Below are 19,572 nucleotides of genomic sequence, written 5' to 3'. Positions count from 1 at the left end.
TTTGTCCTCCTTGGTAAAGTCAAGAGAATAAAAATAAACCAGAAACCAGTTTTAGCTTGATAGATTTGAATACCAGGGACACCAAAGTCATTTAATCAGATCCCTTCCTAAGACATTTCTGCCTCAGTTGGTGCATCCATCATCACTTCCAACAATTTCCAATTGCAGCTGGGAACTAGACAGATCTTCCAGGTGCACACACATTCCCAAGAACCCAGAGTAGAGAACATTTATGACAAATTACTTTCCAGGTACTGTGAAAGGGAAGATTTTTGTTCTCATTCACAGGATATATATTAAAAATCTCATTACCTCTGACAAGCAGGTTCGCTGTGGATTTGGATTTGCCAATGGAGAACTGGATGGTGCCTGTCATATCAACACTTGTTTTTATTATTGTCAGCCTGTGGATGGTGCCTTCCTGCTGCATGATGACGTTTCTGCCAGCCTGCAAGGCTGCTCCCTTCAGGAACCACTTGGCAGGTTTCACAGACGGAATGGATGTCTCACATTCAAAATTGGCTTCTTCAGGCTCAGTCACATCCTCATCACACAATTCTTTTACAATGTTAATGGCTTGCTCTGGATGGAACAAGAGAGCAGGGATTTAGGAGTCAGGAAAGCTTTTCCATTATCAGTCTGAACACTCATGACATCTTTTCTGCACTTATGAACTCAAAAGGCCTAAAAACATCTTTTATATTCTGTATAAAAGCAAACAGATATTGCTGGTCACAGGCCAGAAAGTGAATCTGTATCTCTTGATTCCTAGTCCTAGTCCTAAAGTCACCTTCCTATCCTGATACCAAACATGTAGTGCTATAAAATGGAAAGGAAGGCTCATTGGAATTAAGGTGTTGATAAAAGGAGCTGCAACATTTATCTGAAAAACAGGCTTTATCCAATATATTTGATAAACATCTCTGGAATGGGAATTTCCTCATTTTCCTTAGGGAAATATACCATATATTAATTTTCACGATATTCCTGTGCGTAAAAGGATTTACCAGTGGAATTCAGAATAACTAACATGAAATAAAAATCCTTTTTCAGCAGCAGTGTTTCCAAAGTAAACAAGTGAATCAGCCCATCCTCCTCCCAGTGCATTCTAGGGGTGAAAAAAAAAAAAGGGTTTTCCACCTTCAACGAAGAAATTAGCAGTGGTTTTGTCATCGAAGGCGTCACACGTGTACGTGTCCTCGTCTCCGTAGTCGGCGTCGTTGATGATGAGTTTCCGATAGACGCCCTCGCTCACGATTTCGTATTTCTCACCGGGGTGAATTTCCATGTCCTTCTTGAACCAGCGGACCTTGGCATTGGCTCGGGACACCTGGCACTCCAGGAAGCCCCGGTGCTTCCACAGGGCGATCTTATCCCGCAGAGGCTTCACGATCTTTACAGGCAGCTCTACAGGAGCAAAGGAAATGGAGTGTGTGGTAATGTCTCCATAAAAACTCATCAGCAACAATTCTTTTATGTTCAGCAGTTTGGATGATGACAGGAATCCCTGCTATGCTGAGCGATCAATTAACAAGTTTAATTAGTAAGAGCTAATTAAAGGGAAATTTTTCCTCCATATTTCACCACTGGAGTGGCAGAACTGCAGAAGTAACAGGTGGTTTCCTCAAAATCCCACAGCAGTGCCACGGCAAAAACAGGGCTTGATCTCCAGTTTCCTGAGCTCCTCAGCAATGTGTTAATTGAAACATCTTCCTTTTCTCTCCTTCTATCACCTTGTTTTAGTTAAACACACCCAAAAATGCTGGGTTGTGTCATAGCATACACCAGAAAGTGAAAATTCAAGAAAAAGTCAAGCTACAGCTTTTTGTCCCTCAAATTTCACACACAACTTTAAATGTCTAAAGGTGCAAATCCAACCTCCAGAGATAATTAACTGGAATTAAGCCAAGATCAACTCCCAGCTGATATTTACCAGGCAGTAAAGCAAGCAGGTTTTCTTTCCCTGATCACTGTAGGTTTTTTAACCTTCACATCCAAAGTGAGGGAAGTGAATTGGTTTGTAATGTGAGAGAGCAGAAGCAGTGCTGGCACGAACAGCAGAATTACCTTTTACGGTCAGCTGAGCACGAGATTCTGCCTTTTCTGCTACGAATCTGATCTCAGCCGCGTCCTCGACGTGGACACGTGTGTAAGTCAGGGAATAGCTCTTTCCTGGGGACAGACACACAAACAGACTCAGCTCAGCTATCCCAGAGCAAAACCCTATTTTCTAGTCTCCCATGCCAGCCCCTCCTCCAACCCACCCCCATTCCAGAACAAAATCCCCCTTTTCTCCTCCTACCGTCCTGCCGCATTTTGATGTTGTCCGAAGTTTTCAGCTTGTTGTCATTTTTGTACCACTGGGTTTCGACCTCGTCGTGTGAGATCTCACAGACAAAAGATGCACTCTCATATTCATTCACTTCCACATCTTCCAGTGGTTTTACAATCTTGATATCTCGGGCTGTGAAAACAGAAAGACAAATATTTATTTGGGGGTTTCTCCCAAAATGAGTGGATAGGGTGTGTTTACTTTCTGCATAATTACATGGAAAAAAAGGGTTTGTGTTTTATTCTAGAGCAGCCTTTCTTCCCAGGTAGTTTCTCTCTTCAACACAGTGAATACTTTTTATGGCTGAAGTTTATTGCAGGAGGAATTTATAGATGTTGGAACTTCATACAGGTATTAATGAAAGAAATACACATATTAATGAAAGTAAATCAGCCAAAAAAAAACTAAACACAAGTCTACAATCTTAGGTCGTTATAAACTTGTCTCATTCATGCTTCTCTGCATGCTCTCCTCTGTTTTACATAGGAGATATCTTTTTTCAGAGTCTCCTGAACTGAGTATAATCCTCTTTAACTCTGCACCTTGGCACTCCTTTTGTCAGAACTGATCTATTTATCTGTGCTACTGCAGCCCTTTCTTTTTGAAAGAGAAGGCACTGATACTCCTTGGATCAGCCTCAGAGGCAGAGCTGAAATGCCAGCAACAACCCACCCCAATCCCAAAACCAGGGAGAAAAGGGGGAATTCAACAGAGCAATGGTTCAGATGTTCATGAAGATACTGCTGAACCCAAGTGGCCACATGAGGACAGCATCTAGTAAGCAATGAGAAAGATGCTCTGTCTCTCACTAAGAAAAAGCTGATCTGATTTTCAGATGCCCCTTTAGAAAATAACATTTGCCAGGGCACAGCAGAGCTGTCTGTTGAGTTATGTGACTTTATCTCAGAGCTTATCTTGGGTGCTTCAGAGCCTGGTGACAAAACACACCTGGTGCTTCATCAGTTGCTCAGTGCAACACTCAGATGGAAAACCTGCCTGGAGCATAAAGGAGAAGTGCAGGCAGAAATAATGACCCTTTCCTTATGATTTACAACCTAAAATTAGGGCATTTCTTGAGTTTACACCCAAGGCTTGTCCAGTCCCTTTTCAGGCAAAGTTCCCCTGTGACAATGGTGCCACCAAACCACACCAGCACCAGACTCTGAATCCTTGCTTTGGGGCAGGCTGTCCAGTATTTCCTGATGTGCCAATTCAGAAACACCATTCGGATTCCAGACAACAGAAATCACTTATGATAAATGGAAAACTGAGTTAGGACCTCTTCCAAATATACTGCAAGCACAGGACAGCTTTGCCAGCATTTTCACACCAGGAAGAGAAATGTAACCAAAATGAGCAATTGTGAAAAGCTCACAAATAATTTCTTGGTGTGTAGGCAGAAATGCTGCAGTAAATGTATTTTCCTACTTCAAATAAACATACCATGAACCTTTAGAGTAGCTGATGTCTTGTCTTCAGCTGCTTGACATGTATAGGTTCCCTGGTCTTCATATTCACACTTGTGAATAATGAGGCTTCTCTTATTTCCTTGGGAGATAATCCCAATATTTTTACTTTGCTGGATCTCCTTCCCGTCCTAGAAGGGGAAAAGGTCAAAACAGATCACCCTCAACTCCTGTACATCTTCAGTGAGCAAAACAGACATTCAGATCTGTGCTTATTTAATCCTTATTGTTGGACTGAATGGAAAAATACGTTTAAAGGAACTTGTGTTGAATATTCATCACAGGGCAAAGATTTCAGGTATTTAGAATGGCTGCAGAACACACAGAAATTTTGGATGATCTCAGATACCTTTTTGAAGGCTTAAAACACCATGCAAGGTTGGCAGTGAGTCCCTTCACACATAAATGGTTTCAAACTAAAAGAGGGTCAAATTTAGACAGGAAATAAGAAGTTTTTCATAATGAGGGTGGCAAAACGCTGGCTCAGGTAGCCCAAAGAGGTGGTGGATGTCCCATCCCAGGAAACATTCAGCAGCAGGTTGAACAGGGCTCTGAGCAACCTGATGTGATTGAAGATGACCCTGCTCATGGCAGGAGGTTTGAGATGAGCCTTCCAGCACAAATTCCACTTTGAAGAATTGATGCTGCCCCAAATTAAGGAAAGTATCAGCTTTGCCCCAAGGGAAGTACATGAAATTCCAGAGCTGATCCCCAAAATGACTCTCTAGGAAAAAGGAACTGGATTGTCGCTTACAAAGGAAATTGAAGCTTCCCTTTCTGTCACATTTCCCAAAAAAGACTGTAAATCCTGGGTGAATACTGCTCAGTGTGGGGTGAAGCACAAGACTGCAGATCTGTAACAGCAGTGCTCACATTCTGTACCACACTAGAAAAGTTTAACTTTCAATCCAATATACAAATACAGTAAATAAAAACCTGAGAGTGATAAACTGGGAGAGTAAATGAACATAAGGACAAGAGAGCAATGCTAAGAGCTTTACTGCAAAGACTTAGGCTTCCCTGAATTAAATTAAGTTGAATTAAATGAATTAAGTAGAATTAAAGGCTCCCATTTCCATCCAGAGAAGTCAGAAATTAAAATATCACAATCCATTAAGTGCTGTACCTTGAACCACTTCACGTAGGCATTGGGTTTGGACAGCTCACACTCGAATGTGGCCTTGAGTTTCTGAGTTACATTGACGTCTGCCAGAGGTTTGCTGATCCTCACAGGTAATTCTGGGAAGGAAAGAGAAAGTCCAGTGAATGGGGACTCAGGTCACACAAGCACTGATGGGTAGGCAGAGCCTGACTTCTGTGATAAATAAAATTTGTACTGGTTTGGACACTTGATCATTCCCTTCCAACTTTATCATTGTTCTGTGGACAGCGATGCCACAATGATCCTGCTGGCACTAGAAGGAAATATTACTGTGCTTTACACCCCTTGAAGTTACAAGAAAAATTTGTTGCCCTCTTAAGTTTGCTCTCCAGGTCAGAAGAAGACAATTGCATGCACCCCAAGCAAGGCTGGAGCCTTCTGTGCCTGCCTACCTGTCACAGTGAGCCTCCCCGATGAGCTGATGCCTTCTGCTCTGAAGGAGATGAGTCCTGCATCTTCCAGTGCCACCGAGGAGAGAGTCAGGGAGTGCTTCTTGCCCAGGACACCGAAGCTGATGTTGGGTGCAGGCTTCAGACGAACTCCATCCTTCTGCCAGGTCCCCTCCACGTCCTCGTGTGACACCTCCACCTCGAAGGTGACAGTCCCTTTCTCAGCCACCTCCTGGGGCTGAAGGCCTTTCACCAGCTTGATCTGCCTCACTGGAAAACAACACGGACAAGTTGGAGATCTCACAGCTGTGAAATAGCCTGAGGACTTCCAAAAGGGATTATGTACCTTCCAATTAGTCAGAATTTTCCAACTAAACAATCACTTTTACAGGGAATAAAACCTGTCCATGACCACACCGCTAACATTGCTGTTATTTTTTAAATGGATGTTTTCATGAGACAAACAGGTCAACCAAATATCACAGAAAACACCACTGGCCCCACTTTCTACCAAGTTCTATCAGTTTTTAGTAAAAGAAAGTCCATGGCAATACTGTGCAGTTAGGATAAAGCAGGGATGTCAGGAAAAAGCTATAGTAAAAGGAAAAAAAAAATCCATGACATGGTGCAAAAAGTGCTGACCACCTCACAGGCTGGTGGCCAAAGCATCCATGGTTTAGTTGGACATTACCTGTTCCTATCACAAGACATCCATGCCCTGTCATCTGATAAAACAGATTTAGTGTTTAAACTTGTATCACCACTAAAAGTAATTAAGTTGCCAATTAAAAAAATCCCAGAAACATGATGAAGGCTCCAAGACTGCCCCAGACAACCTCTTCAGTCGTCTGACCATTAAAAAGCATTTTTAGAATATAACCTAGATCTTTCTCACTGCACCTGAAGCCCATTATTTCCTTGTTCCCTTCCACTTTGTAAGACATCAAACACCCAAAAGACTGTTTTCAAGTCCTTCCTCACCTATTATTTAGGACCAGCCCAGCACCAGTTGGTGGCAAGGACTTTATGGACAAAATTAGACAGTCCTTGAGTGATTAAATCCCACCTTCACCTAACCCGTGACAATTATAACAAAAAGATCTAGGAAAGGGACAAAAGTACAGGGCTATGGATGAGGCACCATTAGTTTACCCAAGAGGGAAACACTCTCAGATTTTTACACCCTGACTGGATATAAAGAGATGTTCTGAACGAGGTGGTTTGCAGAGAAAAATCAGGCCAAGAAATGGCTGAAGAGGGATTTTTTTTGCTAAAAAATCATACCAAGGAAAAACACAGCATATCAGGGAGTGAGAAAGAGAGTAAAGAGAACAATTGTTGGAGCCCCAGGCACAGAAAATGTCCCTTTATCTGTGCTGACAGGCTCAGACACTCAAGAGAACACTGGGTTTAATTTAAGACCACGGAGAAGGCTTCTAAAACTGAGTGGAGAAGCTGGGAATGTGAATGTATGAGTTAGATAGAATTATGTTAAGTCACTGGGTGAAAAATTTGGAGTTTGAGATACAGCAGTGAATGAGGGACAAGATGGATGTTCTTGGGCATTGGCTTGTCTTTGCCTTTCTGCCTTCCTCGTGGTTTTGGGTGGTATTGGGTGATTGGATAGAAAAGCTCGCAATGCGGAACACGGGTGTTTGGTTATTGGGTTAAAAGTAAAAATAAATGAGTTGGCATTTGATAATTGGATAATTTATGCATAAAAGGCCTTGTGGACAGAGCCCTGGGTCGCCATTTGTAGCTTGCTAGGTCAGTGTGTACAAGTGCTCACTGTCTGTGAGAATGTAACACAGATAAGAAAAATAAACATCCTCAGTCCGAAGGCGAAAGCCGTCTCTCTGCTCATCAATCCAAATCCTGGGGAAAAGAACTGAGCACTTTTACAAACAATCTTTTAAGAAGCTTAATGGCCACAGCTGTTGGGATGAGGTGAAGGCAACAGGAACCAGTCAGACATTCTCTGTTCACTGTTTAGCTTTCACCTCCCCTCCGTCATTTGACTGGTGGCCAAGCCCACGCGTTTTGTCCCTGTGTGCCCATAATAATGCAGATAAACCTCCAAACCCTGCCTGGGGTATTTACAGAACTGAGGATCACTGAACTCACTTTCCACATTAATCTTAGCTTGTGTCTTGTCATCGGGGCTTTCACAGCAGTAGAAGCCCCGGTCTGCGAAGGAGATGTCCTTGACCACCAAGGTGTGCTTTGTTCCCTCAGCTTTGATCTCGATCTTGTCACTGGGCTTCAGCACGATGCTGTTCCTCATCCACTTCACCTCTGCAGGCTTGGTCAGCTCTACCTCCAAGGTCACTGTCTCCCTCTCTTCAACAGTTTTGGGCTCCAGCTTCTTCTTGAAGGAGATTGAGGCCTCTGCAAGAGAGGAAATAGTAGGAATGCAGAGGAACCAGAAAACAGGCTTTGAAAGAAAATTAAACCAGTGTCTCAACCAAAGTGTTCTGGGCACTCTTATTTAATGATGCAAAAGCAGAAAATCCCTGCTGCTAACATAATTAATTAGAAGGAAAGCCACATAAAATAAAATCATAGAATGGCTTGGCTTGGAAAGAACCTTAAAGACCATCTAATTCCAGGCCTCTGCCGTGGGCAGGATGCCGTTTCCAGCCTTTCTTACCTCGGACTCTGAGGTTGGCTGTGCTTTCCACGCCCTCAGCATTGGCAGTGATTTCAGCTGCATCTTCCAGTGTCAGGTCAGTGATGGTGAGGCTGTGGTTGGTGTCCTTCTGAGAAATCACGTATTTCTTGCTGGCTTCAATCTTGGCCCCGTTCCTGAGCCAGGTGACCATGGCATCACTGGGGGAGACGGTGCACTTGAACACGGCCTCTTTTCCCTCCTCAGACACCACGCTGTTGAGACTTGTGACAAATTTCACCACTCTGGGAGCTGATGGATAGGAGTAAAACATTCAGGAACATGTCCTTGAGGCATGGCATGAGCACCTTCAAACAGCCAAAAGCTTCCATGACTTTATTGGAAGCTTGGAAGTGGCAGTTTGATTACTTACAGTAAGTGATCACAATAGTGGACCATCATATTTCCCATTTCTGAGTAAATTTTGTGTACAAAGAGAAGCAAAAAAAGATGGGAAAAAAAAAAAACCCATATTTTATTTGTGAAATTGAACCCCAGCCTCAAATGCTATATGAAGGCAAATATTAAGAGCCCTGAGCCCAACGGGTCTCACAATCATTATGTTTTACACAAATAGAGGTTCTGATAGAAAAAGATTTTAAAATCATAGAAAATTTGGGGAGTTAGAAAGAAAGGCTTGGCAAGCCCTGGAAAAAGTGTTAAAAGTAAGCCCTGGGAAATGTTAGGCCTTGTGCTTGCTAAGATCATGGGAAACTACACCTGTGTAGTCAGTATATGATAAATGATAAAACTGCTAGATGTGATTAGATATCATTATTGTTTAAAGAATCATGAGAAACTATGTGAGGGGTTTGGGGGGATCACAAGAAATCCATGCCTGGACAAAATCAATGTATACAATAGAACAATGTAAGTTTAATAATTAATATGTAAGTTATATAATGATAAAATATAAAAACATGTTCAGCTCAAACGCAAGTTGAGTCAGATTTGGGTACGTGTACCTCTGAAACCCAGAGCTCTTTAACAAAGCACCTTCATATAATCATAATAATAATTCTGTGATTATGTGTTCCTGAACGCTAACAGCTCCACTGACAGCAAGAGGGGAGTTTTGTATTTTGTCCTCAACACAGGAGTCAGCACAGACACACAAACAAACTCAGCTTTGCAGGGTTGTAACAGCTGAGGACAAAAGCCAGGGAGCCCTCCACACTGCCACCATCAGAGACTTACGTTTGGGGACGATGGTGATGCTGCTCTTGTCATCCCTGGACTCGCAGGAATATTCTCCCTCGTCCTCAGCCCGGATCCCTGTTATTGTCAGGGTTCGCTTGATTCCCTCCTCACGGATCTGGAAACGCTTGCTGGGCTTGATCTCCACCCCATTCCTGCTCCACGTCACCTTCCCCTTGGCGTGGCTCAGCTCACAGCTCAGGGACACGCTGCCACCAATCTCGGCTTTCACGGCCTCCAGCTTCTTGGCAAACTTCACCGGGATTTCTGAGACCCAGGAGAAGGGAAAATTGCGAGGGAAGAAAAGGGAAGAAAGCCATTCTAAGAAACTGGTTCTGCCCAACTTTGGAAATAAATAAATAGATAAATAAATAAATAAAATGGCACTAAATCTTTGGAGTTCAGGGGAGACAAAAATCTAACCAGAAACATGGAAATTCAGGCAGCTTCCTTTGACATGGTATTTTCAGATCCCTGCCATTCTATAGGAGGATACAGAAATGGGAGGGGAGCAACTACCAGAAGTTTCCATCATAGGCTTCCATGATCCAAACTGGCCAGCAAAAGACAAAAACTGGAAATTCGGAAGATGGAGAACTTTTCTGGCCCACGGTGGGGCATCCAGAGAAGGCGCAACAAGCCTTGAGTTTGGAACAGTTTTCAGAAGAGTTTGGATTTCACTTCCATTCCACCACGAGGGAAGTGAAGCTGTTGGGTTTGGGCCACGACCTGGGGTCACTGCTCACCTTTCACCTGGACTCTGAATTCCTGCTTGTCATCCTTTGTCTGGCAGGTGTAGAGGGCAGAGTCCGTGCTCTCGGCCGCGTTCACCGTCAGCGTCCTGGACGCCCCCTCACTCTTGATCACACATTTCTTGCTGGCTTTGATTTCTGTGCCATCCTTGAACCACCTCACTGCAGAGGTTTCTGGCGTGACTGAGGTTGTCAGTGTGATGCTTTCGTGTTCTTGAACAATGAGAGGCTCTTTCTGGACAACTTTATTTTCAAATTTAGCCTCTGGTTCTAGAAAAGACAATAAACCAGGAAAATTAAAAACTTTATGCTCAAATCCTTGACACAGCAGTTTTATATTACTCCCTCTTCAGGACTCACACCACCAGCTCATCCATAAGCTGTAACAATCCAGGGAATATGGCTGAATGTTTGTGGCTGGTATAATTTTTTCCTGAGCAGGAAAAAAGAAAATGGTCTCTCAGGCAATCCAGAGCTTCTGCTTAGAAAAGAAGCAGAAGAAAGGAAATGCAAATATTTGTATTTTATCTGCTGCCCATAAAAAGCTTGTCCCTTAGAAGTAAAAATATCTATATAATTTTCTCTCCCCTCTCATTTTTAGGTTTTTAAATAAAATTAAGAAGAAACATTAATAGGCTGAATTTATGGCCTGTTTTCTATTTGCTCCACTGGCAGGGGGGCTGGAACTTCCAACCCAAACCATTCTGTGATTCCAGTCCCTTCTTCTTGGCCTCCTTTCTATCTTGTATGACCCTTTGCCACAAAATCAGGTATTTTTGGGGCACACACAAGCAGCAGAACAGTTTCTCTGAGTCACTTTTCTCCACAGCTCCACTGCTGCTCTTCAAAACCCCTCACTTCTACTTTCAGCTCCCCACCATTGAAAGAGGTTGGGTGATACAGCTTGTGAAAGAGATAAAAGCTTTGTAGCATTTCCACACTCCCCAAAAAGTCCAAATTTCCCACCTCTGCACTGCTACATTAAGAATTAATGTGTCATGTGGTTCACTGGTGCTTCTCCAGGAGAGACAGCGGCTGTGCCAAGGCTGCTGTGTCAGGAATATCCAGTTTTCCTCTAAAACTGGATATTTTTCCTAGGGACTGGATAGTCCAGTCCTAGGGACTGGCTCTTCACACCACAAAGTGGGCACTCACCAGTTGGTTCCAGTTTGAAGGTCAGCTTCTGGCCTGCAGCCTCACAGATGTATTCCCCAGCGTCCTTCTTCTCCAGCTGCTCTACCACCAGGCGCCGGGACTTGCCCACGGTCTCTATTTTGAATTTCCGAGAGGAAACGAGCAGTTTTCCATCCTTGTACCACTTCACTTGGGTTGTATCCTGCGCTACCTCGCACACGAGGGTGGCACTTTCTGTCAGGACAGCCTTCACCTCCTTCTGGACCTTCTCCTGGTTTATAAATGCAGGTTTGGGCTCTGAGCACAGAAAAAGAAGAAAATAATTGTTGAAGGGTTAAAATGAGATTAATCTTACAGATTTCTGTGCAAGGGTTTGGAAAATATTTAGGTTGTCACTTTCCAAAACCAATTGCCATCACTGAGTGATGTGTACCCTTCTGTGGGATGAAGTTGCCACTTGGAAAATTGGGAACTAAGAGCCTAGGAATAGAAAGGACCAAGAGAAGTCTTGGGATCAACCCTACAGTTCCAAGTCACCAGGTAAAAATATATTTAATTCAAACTTTCCCAAAGAACATCTGTCCTGTTTATCACTATAAGCTCCCAGATTCCTTCTACTGAAGATCTCAGACGCAATAAAGAAATTTCTTGGAATATTTCACAGATAAGGGGCATTTAGCACCTGGCAGGAATAGTAAGACATCACAAAATACTGAGATCTCAATCACACAACAGCCCAAATTCAGAAAAAAATTATGTTTACAAGCCACCTTGAGATGTGCTGCTGCTGACACTGCAAATGACAAAATATATTCCAGCCTCTAAGTCCTCCTAAATGAGATTGCAAGACTAACAAGGCAGGGATGCTGTAATGGCTCCTTCTTTTCCAGAAATTCAGTGTACAAGAATCACCCTTTGGGATCCCAGGAATGGAAGGAATATGAACATTAATTATTTCCACTGTATTTATAACTGCAACTATTAAACCCACTAAGAATGAGACAGAACTTGTACCATGCTAAAGCCAAATATTCCCATTTCTACAAATCCAGACAACCAAGTACAGAAAATCAGGTGAACGCTGAAGGCTGCAACAAAACCCAGACTATTGCAACTGAGTCATGGTGGAATAGTTATTTCAATTATTGCTTTATTGTCCTCTACTGAATTCTGACAAAGAACCTTCTCCTACCTGTGACATCGATCCTGAAGGTGAGTTTTTGGCCAGCAGCCTCACAGGTGTACTCCCCAGCATCTTTCTTCTCCACCTGACCCACCACCAGGCGACGTGATTTGCCCTCAGACTCCACCTTGAACTTCTTGCTGGAGGTGATGAGTTTGCCATCCTTGTACCACTTCACCTCCGTTTTCTCCTGGGCCACCTCGCAGCTCAGCGTGGCATTTTCTGACAGAGCAGCTTTCACCTCTTTCTGCACCTTCTCCTTGTTTGTAAACACAACTTCTGGCTCTGGAAAGAGAGAAATCCAGAATTTCTGCAAAATACGATGTCGCTCAATCCCCTTATCGTGACTTATGGGTAACACTGGGAAAAAAGCGCTCTGACATGACAATCCACACCTAAATCTATCAGAAGAACGTGCCAAGGACTTTGTGGTGGGTTTTTGCCTGTTTTGTGTTTTTTGACAGCAATAATCTCTCCATGGTTCATAAGAACATAGTCTAGCAGGACCAAGTCAAATCAGGACATGTTTTGGTTGAAGTTAATTGCAAACTATCAAATTTTTAGAGGAAGCTGCTGCCTTACAGTCCCATAAAATTGATTTTTTGATTCTCAGCAGCTGATCCTGCTGCTTCTTAGATCATTTTTTTTAATGAGAAAGGTGCTAGACCAGCAATGACATGTCCAGGACCTTGTTATTTGGTCTTGTGCTACCTGGGGAAAAGCTCAGCTCATCTCACATCCAAATGGTGAAATCCCCTTGTTCCCCAGAAGACACATCAGTCACACGATTTGGAATTGGATTGGGAAGTTGTGAGGGAGCTGGGAAGCTGAATCCTTTCTACCTCTCTACAGCCCCAGTAGGGAAATACAACTGGAATGAGCCTCCATGAGACCTTCCTTCCTTACTTGCCATTTTCTTAACACGTTAAAGACCTTGATACACATCAAGCCCTAATTCCATTACTTCCCTCAGGCTGAAATGAGCCCTTCCAATGGAAAGAAAAGGAGTATGGACATTGGGCAGGCTCTCCACCATGACCCTGCACTGAGAACGAGCTGTGGTAAAGATCTGCCCTCGGTGCACCAAGACAGAAGCAGATGCACAATCAGTATCTTCTTTTTTACAGCCCTTTCCCTCCAGTGATCTGTAGATTCTAAAAATTCCCAGGGATTCCACTCCCTCTTTTAAGGATTTTAAATGTTTTATGAAGACTAAATGAAAAAAACCAGTCTTGTATTTGTACCCATCCTAGGCCATGCTAAAGATGGACTCTCAAAAATTGAAGTGTAACACAAAGAAGACTTAAAAAATAATGTTAATTTTTCTAAAGACTCTAGAAATAAGACTGGTGGGACAAAGAATCTTCTCCTACCTGTGACATCGATCCTGAAGGTGAGTTTTTGGCCAGCAGCCTCACAGGTGTACTCCCCAGCATCTTTCTTCTCCACCTGACCCACCACCAGGCGACGTGATTTGCCCTCAGACTCCACCTTGAACTTCTTGCTGGAGGTGATGAGTTTGCCATCCTTGTACCACTTCACCTCCGTTTTCTCCTGGGCCACCTCGCAGCCCAGCGTGGCATTTTCTGACAGAGCAGCTTTCACCTCTTTCTGCACCTTCTCCTTTTTGATGAAAGCATCTTCTGCCTCTGAAATTGACGGTACAAGGGCAGATATTGAAAATCCACAGATGCCTTTCCAAATGCAGACATCACCTTCTCAATTGTGGTGCTGAAATGAATTTCCCATTCACATTCCCTGCCATCACCACCTACTGAATTTTTAACATTTGAATTACGCCAAGTGCCAGTGAAGGAGTCATTCTTTGGTAGTCCAAGACACAGCCCCAAAATTGCTTTCATTTCCACCACTACCTTTCCTCAAAATCTGCAGAAAGCAGCACACATCCCAAAATCCAGCAGTACTAAGGTGGATGAGATCTGTCAGAATTAGGTTTGCTGTAAGAGGACAAGCATTAAATTGCCAACCAACCCAAGAGTTGCATTTTCCTTTCCCAACAAAAGCAAAGGGAGTGCTGGGAAACAAACTTTGTGAGCTTGTTCTGTGTCTGTAATTTTATTACCCAACATTTCTCAAGATTTGTCATCCCAGAACTATGTTTTTCTAACGAACGAAAATTAGCCACCTTCCATGGTATTTGCACCATGTCATGATCAAAAATAAATCTAACGTATGAACTCTTCAATTTGCTTTAAATTCATTGAGATCCAGGTATGATGAGAGGTGTTAAGGTTGAAACCTGTCCTTGATATCATGATGAAAAGAGCTGGCTTCCTCATCTCCTGCTTCTAAGAGCAGTTTAAGCATTTCCATCCACTTGACAGATGCCATAATATAAAGATTTCCTCTATAATAAAGTCTGTTTCAGAAAGGAGCTTTCACAAGAGAATGCCTGTGCTCAGATTTGCTGCACCCTTTAATTTCTCCAGCAATTACTGAATTCTCAGTTTGCTATCAGTACATCTTCCCAAGATTCCCAGGAAAATTCCCCAGTGATCTTCAGCCTGACCTGAGTTTGGGCTACAGAAATCCACTGCATGATTAGTTTGTAAAAAACAAATACAGATCTAACAGTGTGAACAAAATTCCATGAGTAAACCAACACAACTTAACTCATTCCATGAGTTGGTTTACTCATGGAATTTGATGGCTCCATCACTGCCTGTTGAGATGGAGTTCGACAAGCCACATGATTTTCCTCTCCTTCAACTTTTTAGGATAAAAAACATGGATCTCAAGTATTCAGGATGTAAAGCAGGGATGCAGCACATTCTCTCACCTGTGACATCGATCCTGAAGGTGAGTTTTTGGCCAGCAGCCTCACAGGTGTACTCCCCAGCATCTTTCTTCTCCACCTGACCCACCACCAGGCGACGTGATTTGCCCTCAGACTCCACCTTGAACTTCTTGCTGGAGGTGATGAGTTTGCCATCCTTGTACCACTTCACCTCCGTTTTCTCCTGGGCCACCTCGCAGCTCAGCGTGGCATTTTCTGACAGAGCAGCTTTCACCTCTTTCTGCACCTTCTCCTTTTTGATGAAAGCATCTTCTGCCTCTGAAACAGGGAAACATAACAGGGGAAAATATATAAGACATAAATATCTTTTGTCATGAAGTTCTTACTTGTATGAGGTGCAGATGCTCTGCAGGATTCTGGACTTGGCAGTGCTGGTTGCACCATTGGACATGATGATCAAAAAGGTCTTTTCCAACATGAATAATTCAATATTAAACACTTGTAACTAACACAGCTTTGCAGTTCTATTTGTCACATAAATAAAGGAATGTACCCTCAAAATAGAGTCCACGTAATTATCATCCTTCTCTGACTTGTCCTCATGAACAGCTCAATCACCCCATTTGCATATTTCTTACAATGGATTATAAAGATTAAATTCTCTCTTGTGTCTTTATGATATTTCTGCTCCCCACACTTGGAATGAACCAAATATAGCACAACGGTGAGTTGCCACTTCCACCATCACTTTATTTAGAGGATTTTAGCAGGTGTTTCAGATCAAAATTGGGTGTTGCTGATAAAATACCTTGTAATCCAATCCCAAAGAGAGGATAAAGACACTGTTCTCAATATGGAAAAATACTTGATGAGCATTACACACAAAACTACCATATAAAATTTGAAGTGTATTTTTATTTCCTAAAATATTTGATTTTCCAGCAAGCTGTCCTCCTGAAAGGAGGGTGCAGCCATGGGGAAGTCAGGCTCTGCTCCCAGGGAACAAGAGACAGGATGAGAGGAAACAGCCTCAGGCTGTGCCAGCGGAGGATCAGGCTGAACATCAGGAGGAATTTCTTCACAGAAAGGGTGGTCAGGCATTGGAAGGAGCTTCCCAGGGAGGTTTGGAGCCTCTATCCCTGGAGATATCCAAGGAACACCTGGATGTGGCACTCAGGGCTCTGGGCTGGGGCCAAGGTTGGGCACAGCTTGGACTCCATGGTCTGGGAGAGCTATTCCAACCTCAGTGATTCCGTGACCTGAGAGGCTCTGGGGGATGCTGAGCCACTTCCATCCCCTGTGCTACTGCCTTCCTCTTCCCAGTGACTCCCTGCAGCCTCCTGGGGCCATCCTCAGCTCCTCCTGGATGACTTTCTCCCATCTCCATCACGTCTGCCCTGAGTGGCAGCAGCTGCCTGGGAGGGTGAGGAGAAGCTCAGGTTGAGTTCCTCCACTGCTGACAGTGGCACCAGACGTGGTCCTGGGCCACATCACAGCCCTCCCATGAACTGCACCGTCCATGGAAAGAGAGGTGTCCTGCAGGGAGCAACACAGAGCAGCAGCCCAGCTCAGGGGCTCTGAATCTGAGCTCCTTTGTTTTTGTTGGCTGCAGAATGGGTGTGAGGAGATGCCATTGTCATTTAGGAGGCACATGGTCTATGCTGGGGGATGTAAAGCTCCTCAAAGGCTCATGTCAGCAGCATTTTCACATCTGAAAGAGCTGGTAGCACACCGAGCTTTGCATTCAAAACTGATTGCAAAAAAATATTAATATTTAAACACCCATCTATAACTTTGAGCGTGAATATGCAGCGTATTTAATATGTTAAATGTGTTGATGAGGGCTGTATTTAAAATGTCAGTTTATCAGAACAGGAATATTCCAGATTCATCTCACTTGTCCTTTCCATTCTTGGCCTTTCATATAAGCCATTTTTATACTAATGGGAAGTGTGACTAAAACTTTTAATCAACTCCCAAATTGACTTACACCAGTTGATAATTTCTCTTAGAAACTTATTTTAAATTTTAACAAGTATTCAGTGCAGATGACATTTCCAACCTTAAGTGAAACTGGTTATTGAAGTTTCAATGAAAATGAGGAAAAATATTTTCAGAATGTGAAACTTTCACTGATTTAAAATATGGATTTCGCTGCATATCCTCAATCCTGAAACACTGAGCTTTCAGAATCAGCTTCTTTTTCTACATGTCCAGCTCAGTCCCAAGGTGTGCAGTAGATTCTTTTTCTATTAAGTCAAAAACTGCAGTGGCATCCCAAAACCCAACACTGAGCATCTAATCTTCAACCTGTCCTTAAACAGGGAAGGCTTTGTGCTACCAGTGGAGCCCTGGAGTACAGGAGCCCTGAAAAGTTTTCCAAGTGCAATGGCACCAGGATAAATTAAGACCCAGAAACCTGCTGCACTTTGGGATAAACTAGTAAGAGAAGGATTTCTGCTGCAGAAGAGCCAACCACTCTGAGTACGCATAATCCCTCCTGACTTTCACACTGGATCATTTTCCAGCCAGTGCTGGACTGGCACGTCGTGTTACAGTTGTTCCCATGAGAAATACAGCAACGGTAGCTAAGGCAGGCTGACGGCACAGGGCAAGGGGTCACATTACCCTGTGCCACCGTGAGGTCACCTCGCTGGAAAGAGAGCTGGAAACCTTTGCTTTCGGAGGCAGACAGCTCCCTCAGAGAGGGAAATCCATTTGTAAACCACTAAATTTCTGTTTTCTGACTGCACCTCTGCAGTAATGTATGAACCAGTGTCAGCAGCGAACAATGAATTTGGTTTATAACAATTTTGCCCAGAGAAGCTGTGGCTGCCCCATCCCTGGAAGTGTTCCAGGCCAGGCTGGATGGGGCTTGGAGCAACCTGGGATGGTGGGAGGTGTCCCTGCCTCCCAGGGCACAAGGTGATTTTAAGGTCCCTTCCAACTCAAATTACTCTGTGTTTTTATGATGGTCTTTCAATATTCATATTGGATTTTCTCTGAAAACCAAAACCTCTCAAATCTATCCTTGCATATCCTTCCTTACCCATCCTCCTCTGAAACTTGCACCTCTGTCAGCCAAAGAATGAGCTACACAAAGAATGAAAAGGAGCCGAAATGTCCCAGCTCACAGGCTGGGTACCCCACACAGAGTGGAGTCAATAGATTTCCAACACACTTGTTCCTCTACACAGCTGATAAAATGCCAAACCTCTCTTTGGTGCTATAAGAAAACAGAGGCGAAAATTGCTTCCCTGTTCTGATCATCTCTGCATATAAGACAAGAATTTTAAGGCTGAAAAATAAGGATTTGTCTGTAAAGATAGTGGAATGCTATGAATATTAAAAAAACCAGCCAAACACTTTTACAACATCCAGTCCAGAAAATATCACTCAGAACATAGCTGATGTCCATGGCTGCCTGGAGCCTGAGATAAAATTCACCAGACCTCCTGCAAAAGATACTGAGACCAAAGAAATCACGGAATCATTCAGGCTGGAAGAAAACTTGGATGATCATTGAGTCCAACTTCTCCTCCAGCACTTCCATGTCTCTAAATGCCACATCCACACAGCTTTTAAATCCTTCCAGGGATGGCAACTCCACCACTTCACTGGGCAGCCTAACCCTAACCCTAACCCTGACAACCTTTTTGGCTAAGAATTTTTTCCAATATCAAACCCAAACTTATGGTGGAACTTGAGGCCATTCACTCTTGTCCTACCACTTGCAAAAACAGAGGAGGGAAAACAGTGCATGGAAGAACACCCGTAACTGGAGGAGGAACACCAGCACTGGTGATCAAACTGGAAGAGATTTTTTAACACAGTGCCTGCTACTGAGAAGTCTTGTTCACTACCTCAGCTGAAGGAGACATACAGGGAGGTGAGGAGCTGAAATCAGGATATCTACAGGTCAGCTCCAGATCTGCCCAGTCCTGCACAACCTGACTGAAGTGGCAGCTCAGACCACCATCAGAAAGTACTTTAACAGCTTTTCTAACACTGTGTCAGAGAAAATGGGGGAAAACACCCAGATACAAAGAAAAACAAATTAATTGCAACCCAAAATCTGTCTCTCACTGTTAAGTCCAATCTTAAGGCAGGAATCAGACAGCACACCAATGTGATGTGGAACTGAGACCTTTATTTTTTTGCTCTTGCATTACTTATATAGTTTTTGCCAAGCATCTAAAAATAGAATACAAACTTATAGCTCTAGTTTATAACACTGTTTTTGTTCCTCTCGAAACACGTTACTGTCTTTATCGTAAAGCAAATTACTAGATGCTTGCAGACCTTTGTTTGATCCTTGTTCTTACTCAACGAGCAGGAATACTTATCACCTTGTTTTCTTTGGCAATCTACTGTTAGGGTCAGCATGCTCTGTAAAGAGGCTGTAAGCTAAGCACACCTGCAAAAGCCTCAACATCTCACCTGTGACATCGATCCTGAAGGTGAGTTTTTGGCCAGCAGCCTCACAGGTGTACTCCCCAGCATCTTTCTTCTCCACCTGACCCACCACCAG

General features: G+C 43.4%; 1 protein-coding gene across 1 annotated transcript in view; it reads right to left on the bottom strand.

Moving 5' to 3' along the window:
- Nucleotides 1–19,572, bottom strand: part of OBSCN (obscurin, cytoskeletal calmodulin and titin-interacting RhoGEF) — a 165,755-nt gene that overhangs the window by 122,082 nt on the left and 24,101 nt on the right. Inside the window, exons 10-25 of the mRNA XM_033512198.1 lie at nucleotides 19,482–19,570; nucleotides 15,084–15,359; nucleotides 13,657–13,932; nucleotides 12,293–12,568; nucleotides 11,122–11,397; nucleotides 9,961–10,236; nucleotides 9,215–9,481; nucleotides 8,000–8,269; nucleotides 7,474–7,737; nucleotides 5,353–5,619; nucleotides 4,925–5,037; nucleotides 3,776–3,929; nucleotides 2,303–2,464; nucleotides 2,068–2,172; nucleotides 1,141–1,407; nucleotides 313–582 (exon numbers count right to left, since the gene is read on the bottom strand). Of these exons, the coding sequence (XP_033368089.1) occupies nucleotides 313–582; nucleotides 1,141–1,407; nucleotides 2,068–2,172; nucleotides 2,303–2,464; nucleotides 3,776–3,929; nucleotides 4,925–5,037; nucleotides 5,353–5,619; nucleotides 7,474–7,737; nucleotides 8,000–8,269; nucleotides 9,215–9,481; nucleotides 9,961–10,236; nucleotides 11,122–11,397; nucleotides 12,293–12,568; nucleotides 13,657–13,932; nucleotides 15,084–15,359; nucleotides 19,482–19,570 (3,608 nt within the window). The remainder of the gene's footprint in view (nucleotides 1–312; nucleotides 583–1,140; nucleotides 1,408–2,067; nucleotides 2,173–2,302; nucleotides 2,465–3,775; nucleotides 3,930–4,924; nucleotides 5,038–5,352; nucleotides 5,620–7,473; nucleotides 7,738–7,999; nucleotides 8,270–9,214; nucleotides 9,482–9,960; nucleotides 10,237–11,121; nucleotides 11,398–12,292; nucleotides 12,569–13,656; nucleotides 13,933–15,083; nucleotides 15,360–19,481; nucleotides 19,571–19,572) is intronic.

The sequence above is a fragment of the Parus major genome, chromosome 2, assembly GCF_001522545.3.
Source record: "Parus major isolate Abel chromosome 2, Parus_major1.1, whole genome shotgun sequence".
NCBI classification, from domain to species: domain Eukaryota; kingdom Metazoa; phylum Chordata; class Aves; order Passeriformes; family Paridae; genus Parus; species Parus major.
The sequence above is the reverse complement of the archived record's forward strand: the minus strand, read 5'-3'. Positions and strand labels throughout refer to the sequence as shown.